The sequence below is a fragment of the Seriola dumerili genome, unplaced genomic scaffold (assembly GCF_002260705.1).
Source record: "Seriola dumerili isolate Sdu_G_001 unplaced genomic scaffold, Sdu_1.0 BDQW01000230.1, whole genome shotgun sequence".
NCBI classification, from domain to species: Eukaryota; Metazoa; Chordata; class Actinopteri; order Carangiformes; family Carangidae; genus Seriola; species Seriola dumerili.
The window spans coordinates 3,029,414-3,056,900 of NW_019174485.1; the positions used below are offsets into that span (position 1 = coordinate 3,029,414).

Below are 27,487 nucleotides of genomic sequence, written 5' to 3' on the forward strand. Positions count from 1 at the left end.
TAACTCTGAAGTTGGGATTTAAGAAGAATCTAGTTAAAATACCCAAATGCTCTAGTGAATTAAATACCTCTTAGATCAAAATACTTAATCACACTGAGGCTAAATTCTTGTAAATCTAATGTTGCCATAAACATGTTTTGCTAATTGATGTGAAACATGGGCAGCAATATCTGAACACAACAATAGATGGTAAAGGGAGAGCCGCCTCAGCCAAAAGTATGGGGGGGGGGGGGGGGATCTCTGGCACTTGATACATTTTTATTGTCTAACAGGACAGTATGGTTGGAATCACTGTCATGATATTAGTAACAATATTTTACAATATTGATATTTATGTAACAAATGTATTAAAAGTCACATAAAATAAATTGATGTTCAGTGCAATAAACTATGTGATAAAACTGTGCAGTTTGCTTCCAAGTCACAAATTGGGTCAAAAGAATTTTGTAAGAGATAATACAATATGATCATATCATCACAGCACACTTTCATTGAAAATCACTCAGCAGTAGAATGAAATTGCCATAGTCTCCTGATATACATTTTCTTACTGTGGGGAGACCCTTGAGTGCCGAAAGTTCATTTATGGGCCTTAATTAGCTGAAAACTTAATTTGTTCTAAAAACCCAACAGGATCTTGAGAATATGACTGCCAAGTTGTGCTTAATTACCTGTCAGAGTGGCTAATTGAAGAAACATGCCAAAATAGAACAGCATTTATCTGGCGGCTCCCTTAGCTACTTGCTGCAGTGTTAGAAATTTTTTTATCAGTGTTGTCTCTGGTGGATCCAGTGGTTGCAAACAGTCTAGTAGCAGAATAGAGGGGAGGAGGTGTAGGAGCAGGAAAGGTTGGAAATGTTTCTGTAGTTGAGGAGTGGACAAATCCTTCCTGCCAATAGCTGGTGTCATGCTGAGTTGTTATGGTGCCAGAGCATCATTGGGCTGGTTTAGACCAAACCAGCACAGTCAGCCTGGCACAGCTATGTTGGTGCCTGCGTTGGCAGAGAGGGTCTTGTAATGACAAATTGGCATTGAAATGGAGGCAGAACTTGTGTTGGCATGTTGGTGCTGTTTTGACAGATGTAGGTGAATGAGAAGCCTCAAGGAAATCAAAATCCATCTAACATCTGGACTTGAAAAACATAGTAAACTGTGCCTGTTTGCTGTTCAGGAACAGTCCTTGTTTATGGAAACAGTTTAGTTAATGGCGCCACATCATTGGTGGGGAAAGTGACTTATAATCACCCAGATAAACATTTAATCACATCAAATCAATACTTGGAACTTAACCGCTTAACCATCAACAGATAATAAGAGTTCTGACCAATTAATACTACCAGTTAAATGGTTGAAATAACCTGGGACATCAGTACCTCTCGGCCACGGGTCTAACAGTTAACAGACTGTGCACCAGACTAAACCCACAGCATTTTGACATGTTGCTATGTCTGAATAAAAACCAGTAGACAAGCTGTCTGCTGTGCTGAGGACTTGAGTAGGCCTGGGCTGTGTATTTTATTTGGAGGTTTAATGCCAGACCAACTCTGTGTTGTACAAGCAGGAGGCTGGCTGTTCACACCAGAAGCACATCTCCCACTGGTCACGTGTAGAACTGATTTCTTTTATAACCTTATCAATTTATAACAGAGCTTTTATATGTTACTGCGGGTCGTCACTTCTTCAGCAACAATAAGGTTAGAATGACCATCGCCTTGTGGGATGATCTGCCAGGAGGGGCTTCTTTCCTGTGTGTGCTCTACTGTCTCACTCTGCTTAGACACTCTGCTTCAACCCCTGTGTCTTGACATTGTTTTAATGGGTTACAGACACTTGTCTATTTTGAATATTACATTTCAATCTCGTCGGTTAATGGTCGGTTAACAAGCATTGAGTGTCAGTCAGGAAAAAAATTGAAAATGAACTCCCTAACCCCATGTCCTGTCTGTCTACAAAGCTAATACTGCTACATTATTACATTAACTTTTCTTTCAATTTATCTGTTTTTTCAGATGGGCCTGGGTAGCAACGGGGGTCCGTTTGGGGCTCAGCCCTATGGCCAGGGTGCCACAGGGCCGGGCCAGCAGCTAAACCCTCAGCAGCAACTCCAGAACAAGGCTGCCCTTGCCAACAGTCTGCCACCCTTCCCCAGTGAGCTCAAAGGGGCCGCTGTCACTAGCGTGCCAAACATGGTTAGTGCTTGTTACACATAATCAGACATTACCATACAGATTATAACACAACGGTGCTTTATGTTTTAGATGCATAATTTCCTTTGATATAGAAATACACTCATGGACAGTACATGTATAGCACTATTTGAGTATTAGGGGTTTTTTTTTAGCTACAAAGTTTATTAGTGACAAAATAAATTAATTTCTGTATATCATTTTGATATATATTGCAACTGTCACTAATCACATTTACGTGTCTTGATGATTTCCAAATTTGTGTCCGCATCTTAAACTGCTATTGTCGTGTTTCAGTATTGATCATAGTCTACAGTTTATAACTGTAGAAAGTTAAATTCTGTTGCCATTTTACAATTTTCATTCAGTGGTTGCAGCACTTTGGATTGTTTTAAATCTTGCTTTGATTGATGTGCATTGATTCATGATAATTGCAAGTCGACAGACTCTATAATCAGATGACTAATCTGCTCTATTAGATATAACTTTGTTGAAAGATTGGGCAGTCGCCAAGAACTTCATATAATAATAGAGGTGGAACCATAAAGGCGGTTGAACAAATACAGTGGCTGATTTGCCACCTAATGTTAAGAAAAAGTGTTTAGACTTTGAACAGGCATATCTCATGTCTCACTTGAGATTAGATTATAAAAATGTATTAAACACATTGGTAATGGCATGTGGGGAAAATGAGCAAGTGGGTTGATGCATCATGAAATTTTTTCTTTTGCATTGGTGAAATTGTTTACTCTTCTGCCATTCATCCATTTAGTTTTTTTTTTTTTTGGACTATTCAGTAAGAAACACGTTTGTTTTGTACTTTACTACTTTGTTAATCATTTTTCTAATAAGTTCTTGGATATGAAAATAATCAATTCTTTCGTCAGGTTTCGTGTTTTGTCTGATCAACAGTCAAATTAATTAGAGAGATTCATGTACATTTAAATAAAATGGAGGAAAGGAAAACCTTCACATTTTAGAAGCTGTAACCAGCAAGTGGTGATATAATACAAACCAGTTGAAATCCCCCCAAAGTCTCATAACTACATATGGAGAATCACCTCACCTTAAGTGACTGACAAGAATTGTCAACACAGCACCACAAGCAAAAAGAGATTGACAGCATTATTTTAACCCATTACAATTTTGTGTCTGCCCTTTTCTTTGTCAACCATGCAGCAGCTCCAGCAGCAGCCTCAGCAGCAGGCGGCAATGCTTCCACTGGCCGGCAGCGGAGGTGTGGCAGTGCCTTCGGCAGGCCCCACAGCCGACCCAGAGAAGCGCAAGCTGATCCAGCAGCAGCTGGTCCTGCTGCTTCACGCACACAAGTGCCAGCGGCGGGAGCAGGCCAATGGGGAGGTGAGGGCCTGCGCCTTGCCTCACTGCCGCACCATGAAGAACGTCCTCAACCACATGACCCACTGCCAGGCCGGCAAGTCCTGCCAGGGTGAGTTGGAGTATTTGAAACAAATAGACAGTGAAATCAAATAGATGGACAGATAGATGATCTAGGTGTTGTAGTAACGAAATCCCCTTTGCTGTTGTGTGGTCGCCTTATGAAAGGGTCAGGACACAATAAACTCCATTCTTTTATGTCAGTCTTGACAAGTAAAATATACACTCAAGCCTCAAACAGTGACATTTAAATGACAACATTTTGGGATGCTGCATAGGTTGTACACCTGGATTTTTTGAATTAATATTTAATATGCAAATAGAGCAGAGTATGCAAGCTACTGATTTTAAATGTTGCTGCTATGAGTTGGTTGCAGCAGACAGGTGAAAATAATTTACAAAATCCAGTTCCCCAAAGGTGTCTTGTATGAAAGTTTGCCGGTGTTGTTGCCTACTTGTGCCTCCTATAAGCAGAAATACAACAAACTAATTCGACTGTTATGAAACAAATTAACCTTAGTGACATGCATGCACCCGTACTGCTAAACAACTCCTGACCACTTCTCCTTGTGTAACTCTACTCACAGATCAGTCAGAGCACGTATTGCTCCCAGTCTCTAGCCAAGGTCCTTAGTTAAGGGTGTGGGTGCAAACCAGTTCACAGAATGAACAATTTTCTGGGGAACATGCTTTGTGCCTTTATAAAACCTTTGTTACCATCTTGGTTTGCTTAAAAAATATCTGTTGTACAGACAACTTTACTGTTCATAATTTAAAAATTGTTTTATTATGAGCAAAGCAAAGCTGTGCAGTGTGTCTATATACAGTACATTTAAAGCACTATATCAAACATCAAGTTAGAATTGTGACCACAAAATTGAAAAATGTCTTAAAATGTATTAATCACATACTTCATTTAACTTTTTCTTAGCTACAGTCTGGGTGGATTTTATACCTACCTTACACAGAAAACTGTAGGCAGAAATAACACCTACCACATGATGTAAAAAAGCAAGCAATGGAAAACTCACAAAACAAAAAAAGTCACAAAAGTACATTGAAAATTGCATCAGCATAGATGGGGATTCACTGAATGGAGCAATCAGGTGCGCAGTGGGTGTTGAGAGTGGGCAGTTAACATTAAATGTTGATATCTTAAGTCAAGTAGGAAAGACGGTTTAGCGGCTGAATTTTTACTTTTCAGGGGAAAAAACAGGTTCTTGATAAAGCTGCACAGTGATAAAGTTATTTTGCACAATGATCAGGAGCTTTGTTTCAGGAATAAATAATCTCACGTTCACCTTTTTAGGGCGAACATTTCTTAGTAACCACGGCTAGATAGGTTTTTTATTTATGTCATACTCTTAGAGTAGACAGTGTACATGATAATGGCTACTGTATTTGTGCTTTGCTACTTTTGGGAAAAGTTTCTTTTTGTCACCATCTTAGAAAAGTGTTTCCAAATATCTGCTTAATTAATTTGATCATAAATACTTCACTACAATCTGAAGTGTCTTAAGCTTCACCACACATCAATAAAAATAACACATGAACATTAAAGACATTTTACTTTAGTCATATTCAGTTATGTCCTATGAATTGTGCAGCCTTACTTTCTATTATCTCTTGCTTACATCCATCCTCGGTCTCCATGGGGAGGTCACTATCCCGGCAAGGCATATGTTTCCCTTCACTCCTTGTTGGTCTCACCATGTGTCTCTGCCTAATTCAGACTCAAACAGGGGGATTTCCATCCAATCAAAAAACACAGTTCTCCCCTCCCACTGGCTTGCCTGCTTGCCCTTGCATCTCTGTCTGCTACTCCTCCCACCACCAATTTCTTTATCGAGATTAGCGACATTCTCTGTTTCTGCCTGCTCTTGAATCCTCAGCTTCTCTCCTTCCCGTTTCACCCTTTAACATTGCTGTGATGTAAAAAAAAAAAAAAAAAAGTTACTCTAATTTAACTTTGAGTCCAGTGTGTTTGCACTGTCCTTGGACTTGAACACTCAAGTTAAATTTCAAGCCAAACTTATTCAGAAGCTAGGGTGTGTTAAGTGTAAAGGAGTCTGTGTCTCTGCTCCCTGCATGCCAGCTCATTTCCTCTTGCTCAGGATCTCTGCTTTTCACTGCCACTGAAATAACAAGGGTGAGAGATTTTGTTTCCTAACACGTAGTTATCATCTCTACGATTTAAGGGTTATCTGATGTCTGTTGGCTTAGTTCATGTTCACCTGAGGGATCCTGGAGTCTCTGGACTGCTTGGTTGGGCTTTGGACCTAAATCTGAGGCCTTTTCTTTGACTGCACACTGAGTCACAGACAGCCACCAACATGATAGCACTGCTATGTATGAGTCTTTGCTAGTAGTACTGGCATTCTTACAAAGATAATAAGATTTAATTTTGTTTATTTGTGCATAGCCCTTGAAGCCTGAAGCCTGTAGTAATTGTTTATGGAGCAGCACTTGAAGACAACACAGATGAAGAGCTTGGACAGAAACAAAATGCATCAATTGGTCATGTGGGCACACTAGTGCTTCAGTAAACACAATATGGATCTTTACTGGGTTAAATGTAATAACCATGACATTGATTTCAGGTGATGCTGTCCATCCCTTTTGTTACTCGTTGGTGACTGAGTCCGGAAAATTGTCAGCATAAAGGTTTTATACCTCGTCGCTCACTTTGCCTCTCTCTCTGCCTGTTTTTCTCTGCAGTGGCTCACTGTGCGTCGTCCAGACAGATCATCTCCCACTGGAAAAATTGCACACGACACGATTGTCCTGTCTGCCTGCCGCTGAAGAACGCCAGCGACAAGCGCACCCAGCAGCGTAAGTATGAGCAGCAGGCTCTGGCCCACTGTCACTTAACGATTGTCTAGTTGTTCACCTTTAACCACACACCAAGCACAAGGCTGAATTACCTCCATTGACTGTGTTGAATAAGCAGGACATCTAGACATGGATTAGTTTTACAAAGGCCTCGATCTTTACCTCGGTCGTGACAGGGTATTATGTTGGTATACTGAGCTCTAATCGTCCGTAGTGACGGCTTTAGAAAGAATTAGACCTTTCCTGAAGCCAGTCAAAGATGTTTGTGTGTAGAATGTGTTTATGTTTTGCCATTCAGGCCAGTCAAGCAATTTATTTCTAGGCTTGTGCTCCTCCACAATGACTAAAAGCACTCAATGAGTAAGAGCGTGGTCCTGCTGGGCTTGTAATCTGACACACAGGAGGGATAGGAGTGTGATGGAAAGAGTGAAAGAGAGAGAGAGGAAATGGAGAGCGTGTGCTTGAGAAGTCCTGCTGATCCACTGGCTGTTGGGCTGTTTACCGCTACTCCCCACTAGAACAGAGCCGAGTTTGACACCGTCTGCCTCATACTAAAACTTCTCTTCTTTCTGTTTTGTTTTTCCGCTCTCTCCATGTGACTGTTGTCATGGGCTCATGGTCTGTTTTGTTTTATGCCCTTCCATCTCTTTTGAGACGTCTCTGGATAACTTATATTGGTTGCTGGGTTATTTATATTAGTTACTTTAACCTTTGTCTCCCATTTTTGTTCTGTTCTGTTTTTTTTTCTTTACTTCACTACTCTGCTCAGCATCTTTCATCACTTAGAGCATTCCAGTGTTAGTCTGTCCCTGTTTGGCTTGCATGTTAAAGAACATGATGCCGGGGCTTGTGTCTCTACTGCCAACGCAAACAGAGCGCAGCATTACTTTGTTCTGCCTCCTCCGATTTTTGTCTTTGCACAAACTGAGTGCTTTTTTAGTCCAACCAAAGCCTGAACCCAGAAAAATATGCTAATGCTCTGTCCCCTGAAGGGATTTATTCATTTATTCAGTTCACTGCATTTTAAAGCGTTTAGCCTTACATTAATGTTCTCACTGTATAATGCTGCCATGTTATGACTTCATCTTGCCAGAGGTCAAAGTGTCCAAATGTGTGTGTATTTGGTATTACCTGTTGAAACGAGTCTACATCTTTGCCATGTCTTCACCAAACCTGATTCTTTTCATATTTATTGGGCTTGGCACACAGCATTAACATTTGCATATTGTTTATATACTCTAGCTGGTACAGCGAAAGAATAACCAACATGGTCAACACCGCAAGCTGCTAACAGTGTAGTCAGTATGATTGTATATGAGTGTTTTAGACTGACGGATCTGTCTCTCTCCCCAGCCATGCTGAGCTCTCCCAATACGGGCCTCCAAAACCCCATGTCTTCAGTTGGTGTGGGCCAGCCCAGTGCTCCCACCATCAATACCTCAGCCCCCATAGACCCCAGCTCCATGCAGAGAGCCTACGCGGCGCTTGGGCTGCCTTACAGCAGCCAGGCCACTGGGCAGGCCCAGGCCCAGCAGGCCCCGGGCCCAGGACAGACAGCAGGAGCACAGAACGCACAGGCCCAGCAACAACAACAGCTTTCGCAGCAGATGAGACCCATCAATGCACTTGGTAAAGCCAGACAAGCTGATTTAATTCTTAGATTTTCTACAAGCACTGTTACCAGCCTTCCAACCTCATATCCACTGTTAAATTTGTGTCTGTACGTATTGATGGACTTACAAATGCACAGCACTACAAGGATCCTAATTGGGTTTGAATTATTAAAAAGAAAAATTGGAGAAGTCTGAGACCAGTTTCCCCTTCAAGTGAGTGGGTAAGTGGTCTCAGGCTTTTGGACCCCGGCCTGCTGTATGTCCAGACTGTAAACTGTTTTTTTTAAATTTTTTTTGCTGTGTAGAGTGCACTTCAGTTATGACGTGGCGGCCATCCAAAGCCATAATATATGTACTGAGCCTGATTTTGAAATCGGGCTGTGCTGTTTGCTCACTGTGTTCTGTATTTACAGGTAACCAGATGGCTCTTGGAGGTGCGGCAATGGGTGTGACCACTTCAGAACAGACAAACCTGCACACAGACTCCCTTCCCAACACACTCAACACTAACAAGTCAGTCCCTGCCAATAAGCACTGGCTTACAACCACTGATCTGACATTTTTGTTATGAATTTAGTGCACAATTTCACATTATATTTAAAAACACAGATAATGGAAACTGTATGTGATATTTCACCTTCTTTGTTCCTCCTGTTGCACCTTCAGTCAGCTGCTGTCAGACGGGTCAACTGTGGGATCAATGGGCAACCTACCCACAGCAGCACCCATCTCTGCCACAGGCACCAGGAAAGCCTGGCACGAGCACGTCACTCAGGACCTGCGCAATCACCTCGTACACAAACTGTAAGTACATACTCCTGCTGGATGTAACAGTTGGAGATTGCTTGTTAGTGTCCCGACTTGTTACTTACCCCCTCTTGCCTTTTTTTTCAATGCCAGAATTAACTGTAGTAGAAATTGGAAGACTTATTCACTGCTCCAAATTATGTTCTTCTGTGACAGAGTACAAGCCATATTCCCTACCCCTGACCCGGCAGCTTTAAAGGACAGACGAATGGAGAACCTGGTGGCCTACGCCAGAAAGGTGGAGGGAGACATGTACGAGTCAGCTAACAGCCGGGTAGGTCTTCTGAACAAGTCCTCAACAATGGCATGAGGTTGACTCGGTCACCTTATCAAAGCCGTATACACAGCGTTTTAGCATATCCACAAAATACACAGTTTGCTTATTATTTTTATTTTTATTTTTATTATCTCCTTCCATCACTCCCGCTTCCTCCCTACAGGATGAATACTATCACTTTCTGGCTGAGAAAATCTATAAAATCCAAAAGGAACTAGAGGAGAAGAGGCGCTCAAGGCTACAGAAGCAGATCATCAATCAGGCACCAATGGCCGCCCAGGGGACCCAGCAGCCTAGCCTCGCCCAGCCCAACACCTTGGGCTCAAGGCCACAGAGTAAGTACAGTTATAATAACAGAATTTCAGGTAAAATTTCATTTTTTTGAGTTAAGATGTTGAGTTTGTGTATTTAGATTTTATCCATATTGCCTTTTTTTTTTTTTTTTTTTTTCCAATTATATACATATGAGAAGTTCTTAAGAGTTTTTCATTACAGCTGGTAATGTGGTTGTTATTTATGTATATAACTTGTATTTTGTTTTTGCTTTATAGATGGACCTGTTCCTCTGCCCAACATGCCAAATCAGATCATGAATCGAATGCAGGTTTCACAAGGTACGTCAATGTTGCAGGTTACACATGGTAATTTCAGGCTCAGTTAGGGAGAGTCAAATAAAACAACTGGCAGTTATAATGCAGAGCAAAAGTAAGCTGCTTACACCTCGAAGAGAAAGTAGCACAGGAAAAAGAATAAGGGTGTAGAAAACCAAGATGAACCAGTACAGAGGAACAGAAGAGATGGTTTAGATGAAAAGAGAGATGCTAAACTAAAACGGTCTAATATTATCATCGAGCTTAAGCTTCAAATTGCACTTAACTTGAAAAATGTATCGGCGTTCAGCACCATCTTGGCATTGTGTTGAACAGCTGCATGTCCATTGTTTCATATTGTGGCCCACTCTTCTCTCCAGGAATCAACCAGTTCAACCACATGGCTCTGCCCAACGCGCAGATATCGCAGGCACCCATGGGAGCCCGAGCTGCCTCACCCATGAACCACCCACAGCAAATGAACATGAGCTCCGTCCCAGCGGTGAGGAGGGCAGGGGACAGAGGGGCATGCAAATCACAAGTGTACACACTCGCACACAGACCCATACTAGTAACATGAGCAAACTCTGCTCAATGAACCTCAGGCTTATTAAAAATGTAGTCAACTGGTCAGGTCATGAGTGTTTGGTGAATTTTTAAGACGGACGAGTCTCTGCACCAGGGACACAAATAACAAAAAAGCAAAATCCCTGCTGTTAGCAGAAGCTTAGACTACTGCTGAATGGATTTTTTCATTGTGCTGCAGCACAGCGTCGCGTTTAGCCAAAATGTGCTAGTTAGGCACTGGAGGGTTTTTGGGTAGTGAAGTGTGGGATAAAGGCACTGACCTTTTGGTAGAAAATAATGTTCCTTGTTAAAGAAGAGGCCAATTTGAATTTCAGTCCTGGGTAAACATAAGCCCTACTAGTATGACTAAATATCAACCTCATTTTACTGAAAATAATTCTAATTTGGTTTCTGACAGGCACTTTCATATTGTTTGTGACCTCTTAGCATACCATGTACCATGTATGCAAATGCACATTTCATGAATGAAATGAAACAAAACATTTGAATCACTCAGGATTTATACTTTTGTTTATACTCTTATTGTATCTTGTCTTGGCCTGTCATTAGTCAACAAATGGATCAACACATTTCAAAGGTTTAAGCTTCATACATTTCAGCAATTTACAAGCTTTTTCTTGAGGACTTGAATTAGATGAGGACAAATATGCAGAATACTCAAGTGAAAGCTCTTTCTTCCATTTCTATAAACAAATACAAGAATATAAACATTTCAGCACTAGTATCGCCTGTGAAGCAGAGGGGAATGTAGATGATTCAGATGTTGCAGCCCTCCATCCACCATCACACACACACACATACTGCCTTATTGTAGATGGAAAATATTCATAATACATCATAACTGCATTGTTGTGCAGACAGAATGTCAGTAATTTATAGATCTTTGTGATGGTGTTTGGTCAGTAGAAATACTCAAAGAATTTCTGTTGCTATAGTCATAGTAACACTTGTTTTCCTGCCTTGTAGATGGGCATGTCTCCCTCCAGGATGCCCCAGGCCCAGGGCATGATGGCTGGACATGGCGGTGGCAACATGGTGGGCCAGACGGCGAGCCAGGGACAATTTCTGGCTCAGACTCAGTTCCCTCCAGGATCTGCTGCAGTTGCTGCAACAGGCCCCATGAATGTCTCCGTGGGCCCTGGCATGGGTCAGCCACAGGCACAAGCTGCTGTCACCCAGGTGAGACACGAAGAAAGACGAGGAGTGTGTAGCTGTAGTGAGCTTAAGTTGGACCACTGATTGGTTTGGTTGTATTTGGTAATATTACCCCTGTAAGAGATGCTACAAAGTGCCAATTCCAACTAGCTGCTGCGGAACTAAACTCAAACTACTTTAACCAATCATACTACACACTAATTGCTCTTAAATTGTTCTTGTACCAATCACAAGGTGCCCTCTAAACCCCAAATTATGTGTGGTGTTGTGTTTGTATGTTTGATATTTCGACTGTATGTTTGTCTGCTTCTCGTTTGTGTGTGTGTGTGTGTGCGTGCGTTTGTTTGTTTGTTTGTTTGTTTGTTTGTCGGCCTTCCCTTTGTGTGTGTCCTTCTCTCCAGCAGCAGCAGCAGAGCGCTAACCTCCCCATGAATGCACTTGGCCCCTCGCTGGGCCCTCAACTAGCCTCCTCCCAAACCCCTTTGCACTCCACGCCTCCGCCTGCTGCCTCCTCCGCCTCAACGGCTGGGGGGGCCACTAACCTGCCGCACCCCCAGCCCTCCAGCCGCAGCTCTACCCCCACTCTCCCTGGCCCCGCCCAAGCCCAGGGTGCCACCCCGCCCTGCCCCACCCAGCCCCAACCCCAGGCGGAGCTCCCCGCAGCAGCCCAGACGCAGCCCCCGCCTCAGCCCCCTACCACGCCGGTGAGACTGAGACCCTCCGCATGCCCTCCACTCTGAAACCCCCCCTCCCTTCCCATGCAAACTCCCATCCCTCTGACTGCCATGTGTCAACCCGTCCCATCCACATCCACCTCTCTGTCTTAAAACCGCATCTTCACCATTCTTTGTAGCATCCATCACAATGGGAATGTTACATCTCTCAACTTAAGGGAGCAATGACATGAATATGGGAGGTGTTCATCTGTGTCATAGCTTCAGTTCTGCATGCAAAAAAGGGGTGTAGCTGTTGCACATAGCTCATATTTGTCTCTCTGTCTCTCCCTCCCTCCCTCTCTGTTTCAGCTGTCTCAGCCAGGAGCCAGTCTGGAGAACCGAGTGCCCACGCCGGCCTCAGCCGCCAGCGCCGACCTGCACTCGCAGCAGGTTGGAGCAGACCTGCCTGTCCAGGAGGTCAAAGCAGAGACGCACCACGACCAACAGGAGTTTGAAGCCGCTGGCGGCAAAACTGAGCCCAAGATGGAGGTGGGTTGGGGCTGCAAACCCCCTCTGTTGTCAGAATTGGAAATTTGACAACCACACACACATCATGCAACAATTGCATGTAACATTTCCAATGTTTCATCCAGCCTGCGTTTTTTTTTTTTATAAAATAAAGCTCATGTAGCTTGAACACCTTAATATCTTATTTTTATATGATACATTCATGTGTTTGATCAGAAATGCATGTACTTACCGATTGCCGTTACTCCCTTTGAATCACTGTAACACGTTTGATATTGTAGATCTCAAGTCTTTCATGTTGTTAATGTTTAAACATACTCCTGACTGCACGCTGTCAGTAGCCAGTGAGCTTATTTCTCTTTGGCAGCCATTAGCACCAAACAGTTGAATACATCAGGAGACTTGTTGATTGAGGAACAAACCATCTTTTCTTGTGTGGACATTACCGCAGTAGGATAAGCATTTTGCAGGGTGGAGTCGAAGCAGCTGCTTCAGGGATGCACACACAAAGACAAACACAAAGACACACAATTAACCTTTTCCATATTAAAGTGATGAACGTTTGTGAAACAAATGCTATCGGTCATCAAACCCCTGTGAGGTTTAAAACATAAAAGTTGTATAATGAGTCATTTGCCTGTTTGTCTATAGACTGAGGACGACTCTGCTTCAACGTTGGTGAAGAAGGAGGAGCCAGAGGAAAAGCCGGAGCCAATGGAGGTGGAGGAGAAAAAGCCGGAAATGAAGACAGAACCCAAAGAAGAGGAAGAGGGCGGGGCCAACAGCACAACCTCCTCATCCCCCTCTCAGTCACGGAGGAAAAGTGAGTCTGAAGCCAAGGGATGAATAAAACCAACTGTGAGACGGTCATGACTGCTTTTAAGTTTCGGTTAAACTTGTTATTACAGCATTACTAGTCTGATTTACTACTTTGTTTATTAGTCAACAAGCCGTCTTTGATCAGCATTTTAATGAACTGGCCGTGCAGCTGCTAGTAGAATATCTTCGACAAATCATTATACCCACTTGAAAGTTTCCTAACACAATAATTCAATAATGATTGATTTGAGAGCAAGTAATAATGCGGGTTAAATTTAGAAACAATGAAAACTCTTGCACAGTTGTGGAGTGAGTACTGCTGAATTACTGCAGACTTCCCAGAGGGCAGGCGCAGCTCATAGCAACACACAGTTGGTGTTAGTCAGACTAAACATTACAGTTATGTAAGACGGTATCCTTTGACGTACTGTACTGTTTCAGTTGTTTAATGACTAGAAACCGGTGATATAATAGATCTCAAAATGCAACTGTTTTTTGGACTACCAGGTAGTTCTCACTGAGTCTGTATTTGTGAAGGCGTGTCCTAAAATTATGTTACTGGGAATGAGACAAATATTTTGTACTTACTGTTTAAGTCAGGAAAAGTTAGTCACAGTAGCAGTTTTTCCCCATCTGTTTTTTTCTTTGTTCCCCTCATATTTAATGTATAGTAAACATTTTAAGTTTTGTCTCTTTCTTTGTAACATGGGCCTGCACGATATGAGGAAAATCTGCGCTAATGCGATAATCTTGTTCAGTATTGCGGTGACGATATGACTACATATACAGTTCCTGTGTCATCCTCCACCATCATGCCAGCTAACTTCGCAGTCACCATCAAATTGACACCACATCCCATGCATCCAGGGCTCCATCTGACAAGTCAGGTGTTTGCATGCTGAGTGTGAATGCAGGGTCTCCCCCCCCCAAATTTTTTGATGGCTTCTGTTGAGGTTGCAGCAGTGAGACTGTGTGGGTTCACTTAGTGGGTGCAGGTATATAGTGTTGTTACATTTATTTTATCTCATCAGTGCAGTACAGCTTTTTTGGTTCTTTATTGATACTCATTGGTTCTCATTATTATTATTATTAAAAAGATTTTTAAAAAGAATCAAAATTTAGAACAGGATTAGAATAAAACAAAATGAGTCTGTAGAGCAGCAACAATAATGTTTACAGCAGCAGAGTCACAGTACGTGACTATCTCTGGAGACAAATGTAAAATGTCAGTAAACTAAATAATATTCCTGACATGAAAGCACTGAGTGAAGCTGAATGAAGAACACAGACATCAGTCACTGTCAGTCATCTCCTCCATCCTCCTCCCTCTGCTGCAGGTAATGCTGCTAGAGAGGGGGTGGCTGCTGTCTCAGGCTGTAGCTATATTGTGCCAAATGAGGCTGCAGTCTACATACAGAAAGCTTTCCTTTTAGCTTGTTCATAACAGTTCGCTATTAGCTTAACATTAGTGTGAAATGAACTGCTGTGAATGGGAACCATTGGAAAAAGTAGCTTTTCTACATGATTAAAGCTTGTGAAACAGGCGGTGTGATGAAGGATGCTTATTGCCTTTTGCATTTTGACGATGAAAATACAATTTATTGGTCAGCACCAGTGTAACACTTTCCTCATCTTATCATTGCTTCTTTTTTCAGTCTTTAAGCCAGAGGAGTTGCGCCAGGCTCTGATGCCGACCTTGGAGTCTCTCTACAGGCAGGACCCCGAGTCGCTGCCCTTCAGACAGCCAGTAGACCCCATGCTTCTCGGTATCCCGGTAGGTGGCACATATGCATTTGTCACTTACTGTTTCACTTTGATGGATGCATTTAATTCTGCTGCACTACTTTAGCTCTTTGGTCAGTAACACAAAGATCTCTTTATTCATCCTGCTCTCTCTAGGACTACTTTGACATTGTTAAGAACCCGATAGATCTGTCCACAATAAAGCGTAAGCTCGACACAGGGCAATACCAAGAGCCCTGGCAATATGTCGACGATGTCTGGCTGATGTTCAACAACGCCTGGCTCTACAACCGCAAGACTTCCCGTGTGTACAAGTACTGCTCCAAGCTGGCTGAAGTGTTTGAGTCAGAGATCGACCCTGTCATGCAGGGCCTGGGCTATTGCTGCGGGAGGAAGGTGAGATGGAGGGAGCAGACTACAGGGAAGTTAAAGAGACAGTAAATGGTTTAGGAAAGACTGAAAAAGCATTGATTCTCTGTCAGTCATAAATAGCTGTTGGCTGCCAAGTTACAAAAAATTCAATTTTAACTTCTGTTCTCATTCTTAGATTCAGTTTGATAAAACGCTCAACAACAGTGTGACTTCGTAGTACCAGCATAGGTTTTACTTTCCCCCATGTGTTTGTGAATATTTTGGTACACACCAATCAGGCCTATTGATTTTCCTAATCTTGAAGGATTTGTTGAAAAAGTTTGAGATGTTTTGACCACCTTTGTCCTCTCACTTGTGTCGACAGTACGAGTTTTCTCCTCAAACCCTCTGTTGCTATGGCAAGCAGCTCTGCACCATACCTACTGGAGGCACTTACTACAGTTACCAGAACAGGTACCTGTGTGTGTGTGTGTGTGTGTGTGTGTGTGTGTGTGTGTGTGTGTGTGTGTGTGTGTGTTTATAATGTTGCACTAGCAGGAATTAAGATCTCACTGAAGCATCTCATAGATGTCACACATGCACAGTTGCTTATTAAGGGTTTTGATGGGCAATAAATGCATTCATTTGAAGTGTATTACCCTCCCCCTGCAGCCTGGGATCTGTCCCTCTGTAGCTCTAGAGGGACCACTGTGGTCCAGGCAGTACTGTCACAGCTACAGATTTAATGGCTCTGCCTCTTGGTCCTGGCACGGCATAAGACGACTAAATGGGTTTTGCTCACAACAACATTTATTAACAGCTAGGTTCTAGCATTGCATCCCATTCCCATAAAGGGAAACACTCTGAAGACCCAAAAGAGCGTCAGACACTGAACACAGCAAAGCAGAGTGTTTATTGTTTTTTCTCTCTGCATCTATGAAGGGACTGAGTGAATTCAGGATGGCCGCCCTCTCTTGTGTGACAGATGAAAATATAACGCTTTGGTGAAGGCCACAAACAGCAGTGCCCATCATTGCCTTTTTCCTCTCAGTTGAAAGCCAGCCGATAACGATTTACACCATGTTCCCTTGCACCCCCTGCTGTATAAACTGTGTATTTGCAGCCCTTTTTTCACACTTTGACTGGACACTTTGAGAGCAGAGTAGCACAGCAGCAGTAGTGAAACAGCACAGCTTGACAGACAGCACGAGGCTCCTGCAGCGCAGTCCATTTACACTCTCAATGGGAGCTCGGAGATTCTGCGCTCTCTATTATAAAACATAAGAGACAAGTGTTATTTTGTGCATAGTTGTTTTGGACACACATGAACAAATAGCTGAATACTAAACATTGAAATTCAGTGGACAAGAGCATTTAAATGTTCTGCTGTGTTTATAGTGTTGAATGTTGAATGTGTTTTGTTTCAGGTACCATTTCTGTGAGAAGTGCTTCAATGAGATCCAGGGGGAGAGTGTGACGTTAGGAGATGATCCTGCACAGCCACAAACGTAAGTAAACTGGCTATTGATATATCCACTACAAAAAACAAAAAAAAAACAACACACATTGCGTGAGGAGACCTCTGCCGTTTTTATTATTTCTGGAACTTTTCTAATTATTTTTTTTTTAACAGCAAAGGGAAATGTCCCCTCACTCATTAGAGTACCAGGTCAGATTCAGGAAGGCAACTATATTTAACAACATCTGTGGCCGGAGGCATTACCTTTCAGGTTCATCCATCCCATTTCTGTGAACACAGTAACGCCTTGAGGGAATTTCCTCATATTGGGCACAAACATTCACTTGGACTCATGGATGAACTGATTTAGATTTTGGTGGTCAAAGGTCAAGGTCACTGTGACCTCACACAACACACTTTTGCCATAACACAAGAACTCATATGCTAAATGCAAATAAATACATTTTATCACATTTTATTAAATTCCCTCAGTCTTCCCTTCTTATATGAGTCTGGACAGACGTGGATGTAAATTGCAACTTGACTGGTTGGCGGAGGCATATAACCGTGACGCAGTAATTCTAGTTCCTCATGTCTCATTGTATTTTACAACCTGAGCCAAGAAACTTTACTGTTACGCTCTCAGCATCGAACAAAGTGCTTGTCCTTCACAGTTTCTAATAAGATATCGACAATGCCTCCAGCTGTTAGAAAACATGTCATTATTGCATGTTGCTTGCATGGTGTTAACCTAAAATGTGACTTAATATTGACTTCCATCAATATTTCATAAACAGTGCATTAGCGGTTTTTAGATGCTTAGTATTTATGAAACCGCACTGAGTAACAGTCCACATGCCCACACGTTGACTTTCAAGGCCATTTTTTGTAGTATTGTGTTTAAATTGTTACCATGACTCAGCCAGCAATGAGAAACACACAGAGCTGAGAACTGAAAAACTGTTAGTGTGTGTGTATGTGTGTGGTATTTCCTACTAACTGTCCCCTTTCTTTTCCTCCCGTCTCTTCCCTAACTCTTCAGGATGATCTCAAAAGACCAGTTTGAACGGAAGAAGAATGATGTCCTCGACCCTGAACCGTAAGTAGACACAAATCCCACACCCTTTTAAAGAGAGGACAACACTAACAGAAAGCACATTCTTTCTGTTCTTCCTTTCTAGAAGTTAGTTTCATTTGTGTTGAATAATCATTTTACTTGTGTTTCCTACTTTTGTGTTCCGGTTCACATCTTTAAAAGTTATTTTCTGCCATCCACATCTGGCTTTGTTTTTGTGCGTTTGGTGCACAGTCTGCATATTTTCTCTGGAGCTCTCTGATCAATCACTTCGGTTCCAGTTGAGCCCCAGGGCAACTCAGCAACGCCACCTACTGAGTGGAACTCAAAACTCTGTGCGTCCAACGAGAGATTTTCCATCAGAGAGCACAGGCCCTGAGTACTTTGACACGCAGTGATTGCCTTTCTCATTGCCGTTGTGATTTATTGTTAAACAAGATGCAGAATACTTACTAAACCTCCCACAAAGGCGCACTTGCATTGGCTGGCTTGCAAGTGCGTAACGACTGGAGGAACATTAACCTGAATGGAGATGTTTGTGTTGCTTGCTGTTTGAGCAGTTGAGATATCAACATTCATACAAACGAAGGCCATCGGACACATGACTTGTAGCGTTTTGAGAGCTGGAACTATGTTTTTACATTAGTGCTTCATGTGCATGAAAATTCTCAGTCACCCATGTCAGAGCAGTGCACTGGATGGTGCAGTTGCCCTTTGTTTAATACTGCTAGATTTAGCATTTTGAACATTCGGCCTACTTTCTGTCTGGAAATGTGTCAAGTCTCATATATTTGTTTTCTTTTTCTTCAGGTTTGTTGAATGTAAAGATTGTGGACGAAAAATGCACCAGATATGCGTCTTACACTACGAAGTCATTTGGCCATCTGGGTGAGATGTCAAACTTGACTTTTTTTTTTTTTTTTGCATATTTTATGTACTAACTGTAACATAAGTTTGACTTCTCCCTCTCTTTCTCTTTCCAGATTCATTTGTGACAACTGTTTGAAGAAGAGTGCAAAAACACGGAAAGAAAACAAGTTCTCTGCAAAAAGTTAGTGCTCCTCTTTTTGCTTAAAAATGACTAAAAGGATCCAAATATTTGCAGATTATTTTTTGCTCAGTCGACTAATCGATTAATTGACTAATTGCTGCAAGTGTAATATTTGTACACTTAAATCTTCTTGATCCAGCTTTCACTGTAATGTTTTGTGTCAGTGGTTCCCTGCAGTGACGGCTTTGTTGTTGTTTTTGTTTTTAGCCTTGTGGTTTCACTGGTCTTCTCAGGTGTTTATGGCCCTGGAGAACAAATCTGACCTTTATGGCACATGTTGCTGACAGATGTGAGCTCTTGTTGTCTCACATAAAACAATCACTAGTGTCACAGTCGTCAGTTCTCTTGCTTTCCTCTTGCTTAACTTGACGGCTACTGCAGGTTGTGTTAGATGTGTTATAACCCTTTCTTTTCTTTCATCCTGGAAAGCCAACAGAGCCGACAGTTATGAAATGTTTCTCCTGTGTTTGCTCACTGTAGGGCTGCAGTCGACACGATTGGGAATGTACATAGAGGACCGTGTGAATAAATACTTGAAGAGACAGAACCACCCAGAGGCAGGGGAGGTGTTTGTGCGAGTGGTGGCGAGCTCCGACAAAACGGTGGATGTTAAACCAGGCATGAAAGCCAGGTGAGAGCATCACTGACCGCAGGAAGACGGGAGGTCAGGGTGACGATGTTTAAAATGAGATTTTGATCTAGAGTTCTCCATTCAGGACCAATACAGTCTCCAAAAACAGACTTAAAATGAATGTATGCTTTGTTTTGTTAAACACTGCTATTACTTTATAGTTTATATAACTTGATTATTATTTATTATTTGTCAACTAAAAAACAAGATTAGTGAGGCCATAATGTTGTAGACAACCAAAAACCTATCTCACCCTCTTTGATTTGTAGATGCACTAGTATAACTTGTATTTGTCCTGAGCTTATTTTTATTGTCCCCGCCATACAAAGCTCAGTGCCCTCCATAAAGCTTTTATACCACTCAGAGTGTTTGTGGAACCTGCATGTTTGACAAGATGGAGTGTACACCCTCCCTGAGTACCTCAGAGCGTTGTCTACCATTTCCTTACACAAGATCAAAGTCTGCAATGCTCGTCCCATCCTCGCAGGGAGGTGGCCCTCATCCAAGAACTTGTTATCCTCAGGTGGACTGATTTAAGGCTGTTTGCTTTTTATTGACTCAAGGCCACTTGGCTTGAATTGTCCCATTATGTTCCTGAGGGTCTCTAAAACCAGCGACACACAAAGAAATATCTCAGACAGCTTGTGACTCTTGTTTCCTGGAAGCCTTTAAATTTACAATTAAATGGGGGGAAAAAAGCTTTTTAAACTGCTATTATAATTTTTTATTTACTATAATATGTGCCAATGAAATACTTTGCCTTAGAATTTTGTTTTGAGATGTTTTGTGGTAACATACCTTTACCCACTGCCTAAATAAAGTATCATAAAAAGATCTGCAGCTTTGCACAGTCCACACATTTGTGTAGTTTTCAGAGCAGCCCCTCTTAACTTCATACTGCCTCCAGACGGCTTGTTTTAGTTTGCATTAACCAAAGGCCAAATATCTCAAAATATTGTAGCTTCTTGTGTAGATCAGGACATCTTCACACATTTTAATACTTTTTTATTGCAACAGGTTTGTGGACACGGGTGAAATGCCTGAGGCCTTTCCCTACAGAACCAAAGCACTTTTCGCCTTTGAGGAGATTGACGGTGTGGACGTTTGCTTCTTTGGCATGCATGTGCAGGAGTATGGCTCCGAGTGCCCATTCCCCAACACTAGGTCTGTACTCCTAATTATTCCACGTAGTATGTGGTAAAAGAGAAATGACATTTTATCTCACCTGTGAAATTTACCATGTATCCTCTCTCCACCTCTGCAGACGGGTCTACATATCATACCTTGACAGTATTCACTTCTTCAGACCTCGGATTCTACGAACAGCAGTATACCATGAGATCCTCATCGGCTATCTAGAATATGTCAAGAAACTCGGGTAAGCCTTGCCCTTCTCTTCTTTCTGCTTCACCTCTTGAAAGCTTACAACATGGACAAGAGTCTTGGGGATCCAGTTCTAGGCCAACAGATATTCTAACCTTTACACCTTCTCTCTGGTCTGATGTTTGGTGTGTGTGTGTGTGTGTGTGTGTGTGTGTGTGTGTGTGTGTGTGCGCCTCATCAGGTACGCCCAGGGCCACATCTGGGCATGCCCTCCCAGTGAAGGAGACGACTACATCTTCCATTGCCATCCTCCTGATCAGAAGATCCCCAAGCCGAAGAGGCTGCAGGAGTGGTATAGAAAGATGCTGGACAAGGCCTTTGCAGAGAGGATCCTGCATGACTACAAGGTAAGATGGAGAACATTTCTTTCAAAAAGGCCAAAGAAGGCTTACCTCTGAATATGCAGTCTGTAAATTTAGAGCAAAGGGCAAATTTGCCTCTGCATTCAAATCTTTGATCAGTTTGTTGAGGGAGTCTTGTTTTGGTTTTGATTTACTTTCTCATCACATCCCTGTCCAAATCTTGTGAAGTCAGAACACATTTACTACCACACAAAACATGTAAAAGTTGCACGTTTGATCACTGAAAACCAGCAAAATACATTTTTAAAGTTTTCAACATTTAATGTGTTTTCTCCTCCTCTCAGGACATCTTCAAACAGGCCACTGAGGACCGACTGACCAGCGCCAATGAGCTGCCTTACTTTGAAGGTGACTTCTGGCCCAATGTGCTGGAGGAGAGCATCAAGGAGCTGGAGCAGGAGGAGGAGGAGAGGAAGAAAGAGGAGAACACAGCTGCCTCTGAAACTCCTGAGGTTAGAACTTTGTATCATGGTTTAATGATGTTGTATTAGGGTAGATATGAATTCACAACTTCACTGTTTAGTCATGTATTATCATCTTTGACAGCCATTTTACCCTTAAAAGTTTCTATAGTTTGATTATTGGAATATTGTTTTCAACACATTTTGAATCAAGTTTGATTAATTTTAATGATCTCTAATGAGAAGTTGGGTCAAGGTGGCAACGAGCAACACAGTAACCTGGGGAAACACAAGGCCATCTTTTAAGATAACAAAAGACAATAATCAAATGGTGAGAAAATGTAATAATTTAATATGCAATTCTCTTTATTATCTGTCGTTACAGGGTACGCCAGGCGACAGCAAAAATGCAAAGAAGAAAAACAACAAGAAGACGAATAAAAACAAGAGCAGCGTGAGCCGAGCCAATAAGAAGAAGCCTGGGATGCCGAATGTAGCTAATGATTTGTCCCAGAAACTATACGCCACCATGGAGAAGCACAAAGAGGTCAGACTTGTTTTGTTGTTATATTGTTAACTTGCAATATTAAAAGCTGTTTATTTGGGGTATTTTTGTATTAGATGGTGAGAAATTGTTTGATTATGGCAAAAAATGTATGTTTGTTTCCTCACCATTTGATGCTACGATGATAGTTTCACACTAGGTGTAATAATATGAAAATAAATCTCTCAATATGTTTAAATACCTGTTCTAGTTTTGTTTATGCTTCTCTGACTTGTTCTCTGTCTGCTGAAGGTGTTCTTTGTGATCCACCTCCATTCTGGTCCCATGGTGAACACCCTGCCGCCCATTGTTGACCCCGACCCCTTGCTCTCCTGCGACCTGATGGACGGCCGCGATGCCTTCCTGACTCTGGCCAGGGACAAGCACTGGGAGTTCAGCTCCCTGAGGAGGTGCAAGTGGAGCACCATGTGCATGCTGGTTGAGTTGCACAACCAGGGACAGGACCGCTTTGTCTACACTTGTAACGAGTGCAAGCATCATGTGGAGACACGCTGGCACTGCACTGTGTGTGAGGTGAGTTGCTGCAATTACCGCATTGTGCTGCGTTTTTACACTGGGATTTCGCGTGTCTGAAACAGTTAGAATCACACTGTGAAAAACACTTGTAATTGGACGTCTGTCAGTTTTTACAAACATGAAGATGAATGTGGAATGAAATGGATGAACTAGATAAAACAGATCATTTGTGAAACTTAAGATAATTATTTTTATCAGACTTTTCTAGACTCTTGTTAATGACTACGCCCCCTCTCTCTCCCTTTCCACAGGACTTTGATCTTTGCATCAATTGTTATAACACAAAGGGCCACGAGCACCCGATGGTGAAGTGGGGCCTCGGCCTGGACGACGACAGCAACAGCCAGAGCGGAGAGGCCTCCAAGAGCCCACAGGAGAGCCGACGCCTGAGTATCCAACGCTGCATCCAGTCCCTGGTCCATGCTTGTCAGTGTCGCAATGCCAACTGCTCTCTGCCGTCCTGCCAGAAGATGAAGCGCGTTGTTCAGCACACCAAGGGCTGCAAGCGCAAAACCAACGGTGGCTGCCCTGTGTGCAAGCAGCTTATTGCTTTATGCTGTTACCACGCAAAGCACTGTCAGGAGAACAAGTGTCCTGTCCCGTTCTGCCTGAACATCAAGCACAAGCTTCGCCAGCAGCAGCTGCAGCACAGGCTCCAGCAGGCCCAGCTGATGAGGAGAAGAATGGCCACCATGCAAGGCAGAACCATGCCGCTGCCGTCCCCACCGGCCTCAGCTGCACCCAGTACTCCCACTTCGCATACCCAGCCCAACACTCCCCAGACACCGCAGCAGCCACTTTCCAACCAGCCGCAGACCCCCAACTCGGCAGGCGTCATGTCCCCTTCTTTCCCCAACACACCTCGCAATGGGCAGCCTCAAGCACCGGTGTCCCAGGGCAAGCCTGGGCCCCAGGCCTCCCCTCTACACCAGCAGCAGTCCCCTCTCCCCCAGCCACCCCAGCCACCTCAGCAGCTACAGCAGCAGCCTCCCCTTGCTGCAGTCAAGATGGCACGGCACATCGAGATGATGGCACAGGCCCAGCAGAACCAGCAGAACTACCGGGTCAACATGAACGGCTTGCCCATGAACCCCCAGCAGCCACAGCAGCGCATGACCGGACCAATGCAGCCACCCATGCAAATGGTGCCAGGACCCCGGGGACCACAGGTCATGCAACCTGGCATGGCTCCAGGACAGTGGCCTGGAGCTGCAGGGCCTATGCAGGCAGCTCAGACTCAACAACCAGGCCTTGTCCCAGGCCAGACCCCACAACAGGCCATGACCATGCAGCGAGCCATGATGCCTCCAGGGCAGCAACCTCAGGGCCAGAGGATGCTGATACCACAGCAACCCGGTGCCCGGCCACAAACACCCCAGAGACCTGGCGCTATAGCCCCCAACGCCCTGCAGGACCTTCTGCGCACCCTCAAGTCTCCCAGCTCACCCCAGCAGCAGCAGCAAGTCCTCAACATCCTCAAATCAAACCCTCAGCTAATGGCTGCTTTCATCAAACAGCGAACAGCCAAGTACCATGCCAACCAGCCGCAGCAACAGCAGCAGCAACAAACAGGTCAGCAACAACAGCCCGGCATGCCAACAATGCAGGCCATGGCCATGCCGGGAGGGGCGGTGCAGAGGCCGGGGATGCCCCCGCAGCAGCCCCAGCAGCCTCCTGCGCAGGGCATGGCAGCATTAGGGGCTCAAGGGCAGCTGCTGAACGCAGCACACAACACCAACCCCCAGATCCAGGAGCTCTACCGTCGGCAGCTCTTAAGACAACAGCAGCAGCAACAGCAGCAGCAGCAGCAGCAACAGCAGGGAGTGATGCCTCAGGGCCACCCCGGCCAGTTCCCTGCACAGACGCAGGGTACGGCAGCTACATACTCCCAGCTCCGTATGCAGCAACAGCAGCAGCAGATTGCCATGCAGGCAGGCGCAGGAGCAGCTGGGGGACCCATGGGCCAGCTCCCGCCCATGGCTCAGATGGCCCAGCCCGGCATGGGGATGGACTCCACCCAGAACTTGCTGCATCAGCGAATGCTCCAGCAGCAACAGCAGCAGCAGCAACTTCCCCAGCAGCAGCAGGTCCTCAAGCAACAGATAGGCTCCCCTGCCCAGCCCAGCCCAATGAGCCCCCAGACTCATTTGCTGGCTGGCCAACCCCAGGGTGGAGCCCACCTCCCCGGCCAGCCCGCACTTGCCAACGCCCTCAGCAACCAGGTCCGTTCACCCGCGCCCGTCCAGTCCCCCTGTCCGCCTTCACAACAGCAGCCGCAGCCGCCACATTCCAGTCCCTCACCGCAGGTCCAGAACCAGCCCCAGCCCTCGCCGCAGCACCCGCCTCCATCACACTCGGGTTCCCCCCACCCGGGACTCGGGGGCCCGCTGCAGTCCATGGAGCAGGGACACTTGGGGACACCAGAACAGAGTGCCATGCTACCGCAGCTTAACACACCCAACAGAGGGGGGCTGAACAGTGACTTGGGGATGGTGGGAGATGCTACAGGGGACACTCTGGAGAAGTTTGTAGAGGGATTGTAGCATTTCTTGTGTGAACTAAAACAAAAAAAAACTAAAAAAACTAAAAAAAAAAACACAATCTCGCTCCCAGGGACCCACCTTCCCACTCCTTCCTCCCAGTTTCCCCCTCGGACTCTTTATGGCGTTAGAGGGCTTTGTTTGTTCTTTCTAAGATTGAGAACAGTTTTTTGTACTGACATGTAAAAAAACTTCAGTTGTTGTAAAAAGAAAAAAGGAAATTTGGTCGAGGAAAAAAACAAAACAAAAAAAAAAGTCAACACTTCTAGGGAATGAAATTGTTTCCTAAACCCAAATGGAAGGGTATTTCTTCCTTAGGATGTTGAGGGATTTGCAAGTTGCTTCTTAAATGAAATTTAAATCACAAAGAATATATTTTTTGGTTGAGACCAAATGTGTTCAATACTCAATTTATTTTTGGTTTGTTTTTGGTATGGTTTCATGCCTTTCTCATTTTTTTTTTTTTTTTCTTTTTCTTTTTCTTTTTTTTCTTTTTTTTTTTTTTTAAGAAAATGTACAATTGCATTATATTATTCATATCTTTTTATTTTGTACCTTTGGAAAAAAAAACGTAAAGCATTTTTGTGTTGAAAATGTAAAATAATTTGTCTGGGAATTGGGCCAGGTTTTTGTTCTCTTCTCAAACTGTCATTCCTGGCAATTGTACTCTAGTGTTGTACCATTACTCCAAGATGATGCGTTCAGGGACAGAGACTGCTCCCTTCCTCTTTGTGTGTATGAAGAGCACTCAGTTGTATTAAAATAGGAAATGGACTGCGCCAGGTTGTGTATACACGGGCATGTATGCAGGCACACATGAAGACACTGACACAAACCCTCACAGTCACTAAGAGAAACACAGCTCCGACTGGTTTCACCAACACAGACAACAAGGACTGCAGCCTACATCTCAGTGGCCTGGAATTTGGAAAAATCTGTCTTGCAGGTGTAGAAAATTGTTGCTTTGACATTAAAAACAATTTGTCATACTTTTTTGTCATACAAATGTTGTAAAGTGTAAAGAGAGTGTGAGAAAGAGACCAGCCCCCTAAGCTGAGGTGGAATGATCACCGGTTGTTTGTAGGCCACATCTCGGATGACGCCCCATCCTCTGAATTTTACACTAAGTTGTGTGTTATCTAGAGATGAAGGGCACATTTGAGATTCACCCCGAGGAAAACTAAATGTTATATCAACCCTCGTTCCTCTCTCACAAAAACTTGAATTGGGGGGATTTACTTTTTCTCCTATTGTAAATCAAGTTATTAAGCAAAATACTATAAATATAAGGAAGAGAGAATGAAATCACTGTATAAACTGGTAAAAGACTCATTTCTTACTTATATACCATATTGTTAAATAAACTGTGTGCAACAGAAGAACTCCAGTACTCTGTTGACTAAATAATGAGGCATCACTCCTCCTGTTGGTTTGTGTTCATTTGTTTCAACTCAGCAGTGTTTTGTCGTCCGCTCACCAGCAAGTCTGGAGAAACATTAGTGATGGAGGTCAGAAAAGTGTTTCTCAACCATGCGAGTCAGGTTGAAGAGTCTGTGTCAGCACAATTAATGAACCCTTTTCTTTTGAGGTCACTGTGTATGTCTGTTCTCCACCTGAAGTTCTACAGATTGTGAGTTTTTCAAGTGTTGTCACAGTTGTGATAGTTGACGTGTAGTGATGCAGCACTTCTCAGATAGAGCTCACATTTCAGAAACTAGGAAAAGGTCACCTCAGTATGTTTTGCATCTGTTAGTTGCAGGGATGTGGTGAACAGTAAACATCTTAATTGTTTCTTCACCTTTATTTGAGAGTTCACCCACTTACAATGTGTAAAGCATTAACAAATGGCAAAGTCAGCTCTGCTCGAGTCTCAAGTAAAGACTACATCTAACTTTAGGAAACCCCACTCAGGAGTTTAGTCGCAGACTTTGTCAATCACATTAGTTAAGCACCTGCAACACAAC

At 43.5% G+C, this 27,487-nt stretch overlaps 1 protein-coding gene across 1 annotated transcript in view; it reads left to right on the top strand.

The window, feature by feature from the left end:
• The window catches only part of LOC111229253 (CREB-binding protein-like), a 43,122-nt gene extending 17,196 nt beyond the window's left edge, over positions 1-25,926 (top strand). Inside the window, exons 3-31 of the mRNA XM_022755504.1 lie at positions 2,010-2,189; positions 3,366-3,633; positions 6,300-6,413; positions 7,767-8,042; positions 8,440-8,539; positions 8,693-8,830; positions 8,990-9,107; positions 9,274-9,445; positions 9,662-9,724; positions 10,081-10,202; positions 11,255-11,467; positions 11,845-12,147; positions 12,469-12,648; positions 13,279-13,450; positions 15,102-15,220; positions 15,346-15,585; positions 15,926-16,014; positions 16,968-17,048; positions 18,042-18,098; positions 18,885-18,962; positions 19,058-19,125; positions 19,606-19,756; positions 20,774-20,920; positions 21,021-21,134; positions 21,321-21,486; positions 21,786-21,953; positions 22,288-22,449; positions 22,699-22,980; positions 23,235-25,926. Coding sequence (XP_022611225.1) covers positions 2,010-2,189; positions 3,366-3,633; positions 6,300-6,413; positions 7,767-8,042; positions 8,440-8,539; positions 8,693-8,830; positions 8,990-9,107; positions 9,274-9,445; positions 9,662-9,724; positions 10,081-10,202; positions 11,255-11,467; positions 11,845-12,147; positions 12,469-12,648; positions 13,279-13,450; positions 15,102-15,220; positions 15,346-15,585; positions 15,926-16,014; positions 16,968-17,048; positions 18,042-18,098; positions 18,885-18,962; positions 19,058-19,125; positions 19,606-19,756; positions 20,774-20,920; positions 21,021-21,134; positions 21,321-21,486; positions 21,786-21,953; positions 22,288-22,449; positions 22,699-22,980; positions 23,235-25,526 — 6,633 coding nt within the window. The 3' untranslated portion in view covers positions 25,527-25,926. The remainder of the gene's footprint in view (positions 1-2,009; positions 2,190-3,365; positions 3,634-6,299; positions 6,414-7,766; positions 8,043-8,439; positions 8,540-8,692; positions 8,831-8,989; positions 9,108-9,273; positions 9,446-9,661; positions 9,725-10,080; positions 10,203-11,254; positions 11,468-11,844; positions 12,148-12,468; positions 12,649-13,278; positions 13,451-15,101; positions 15,221-15,345; positions 15,586-15,925; positions 16,015-16,967; positions 17,049-18,041; positions 18,099-18,884; positions 18,963-19,057; positions 19,126-19,605; positions 19,757-20,773; positions 20,921-21,020; positions 21,135-21,320; positions 21,487-21,785; positions 21,954-22,287; positions 22,450-22,698; positions 22,981-23,234) is intronic.
• The last annotated feature ends 1,561 nt before the right edge of the window (positions 25,927-27,487 follow it).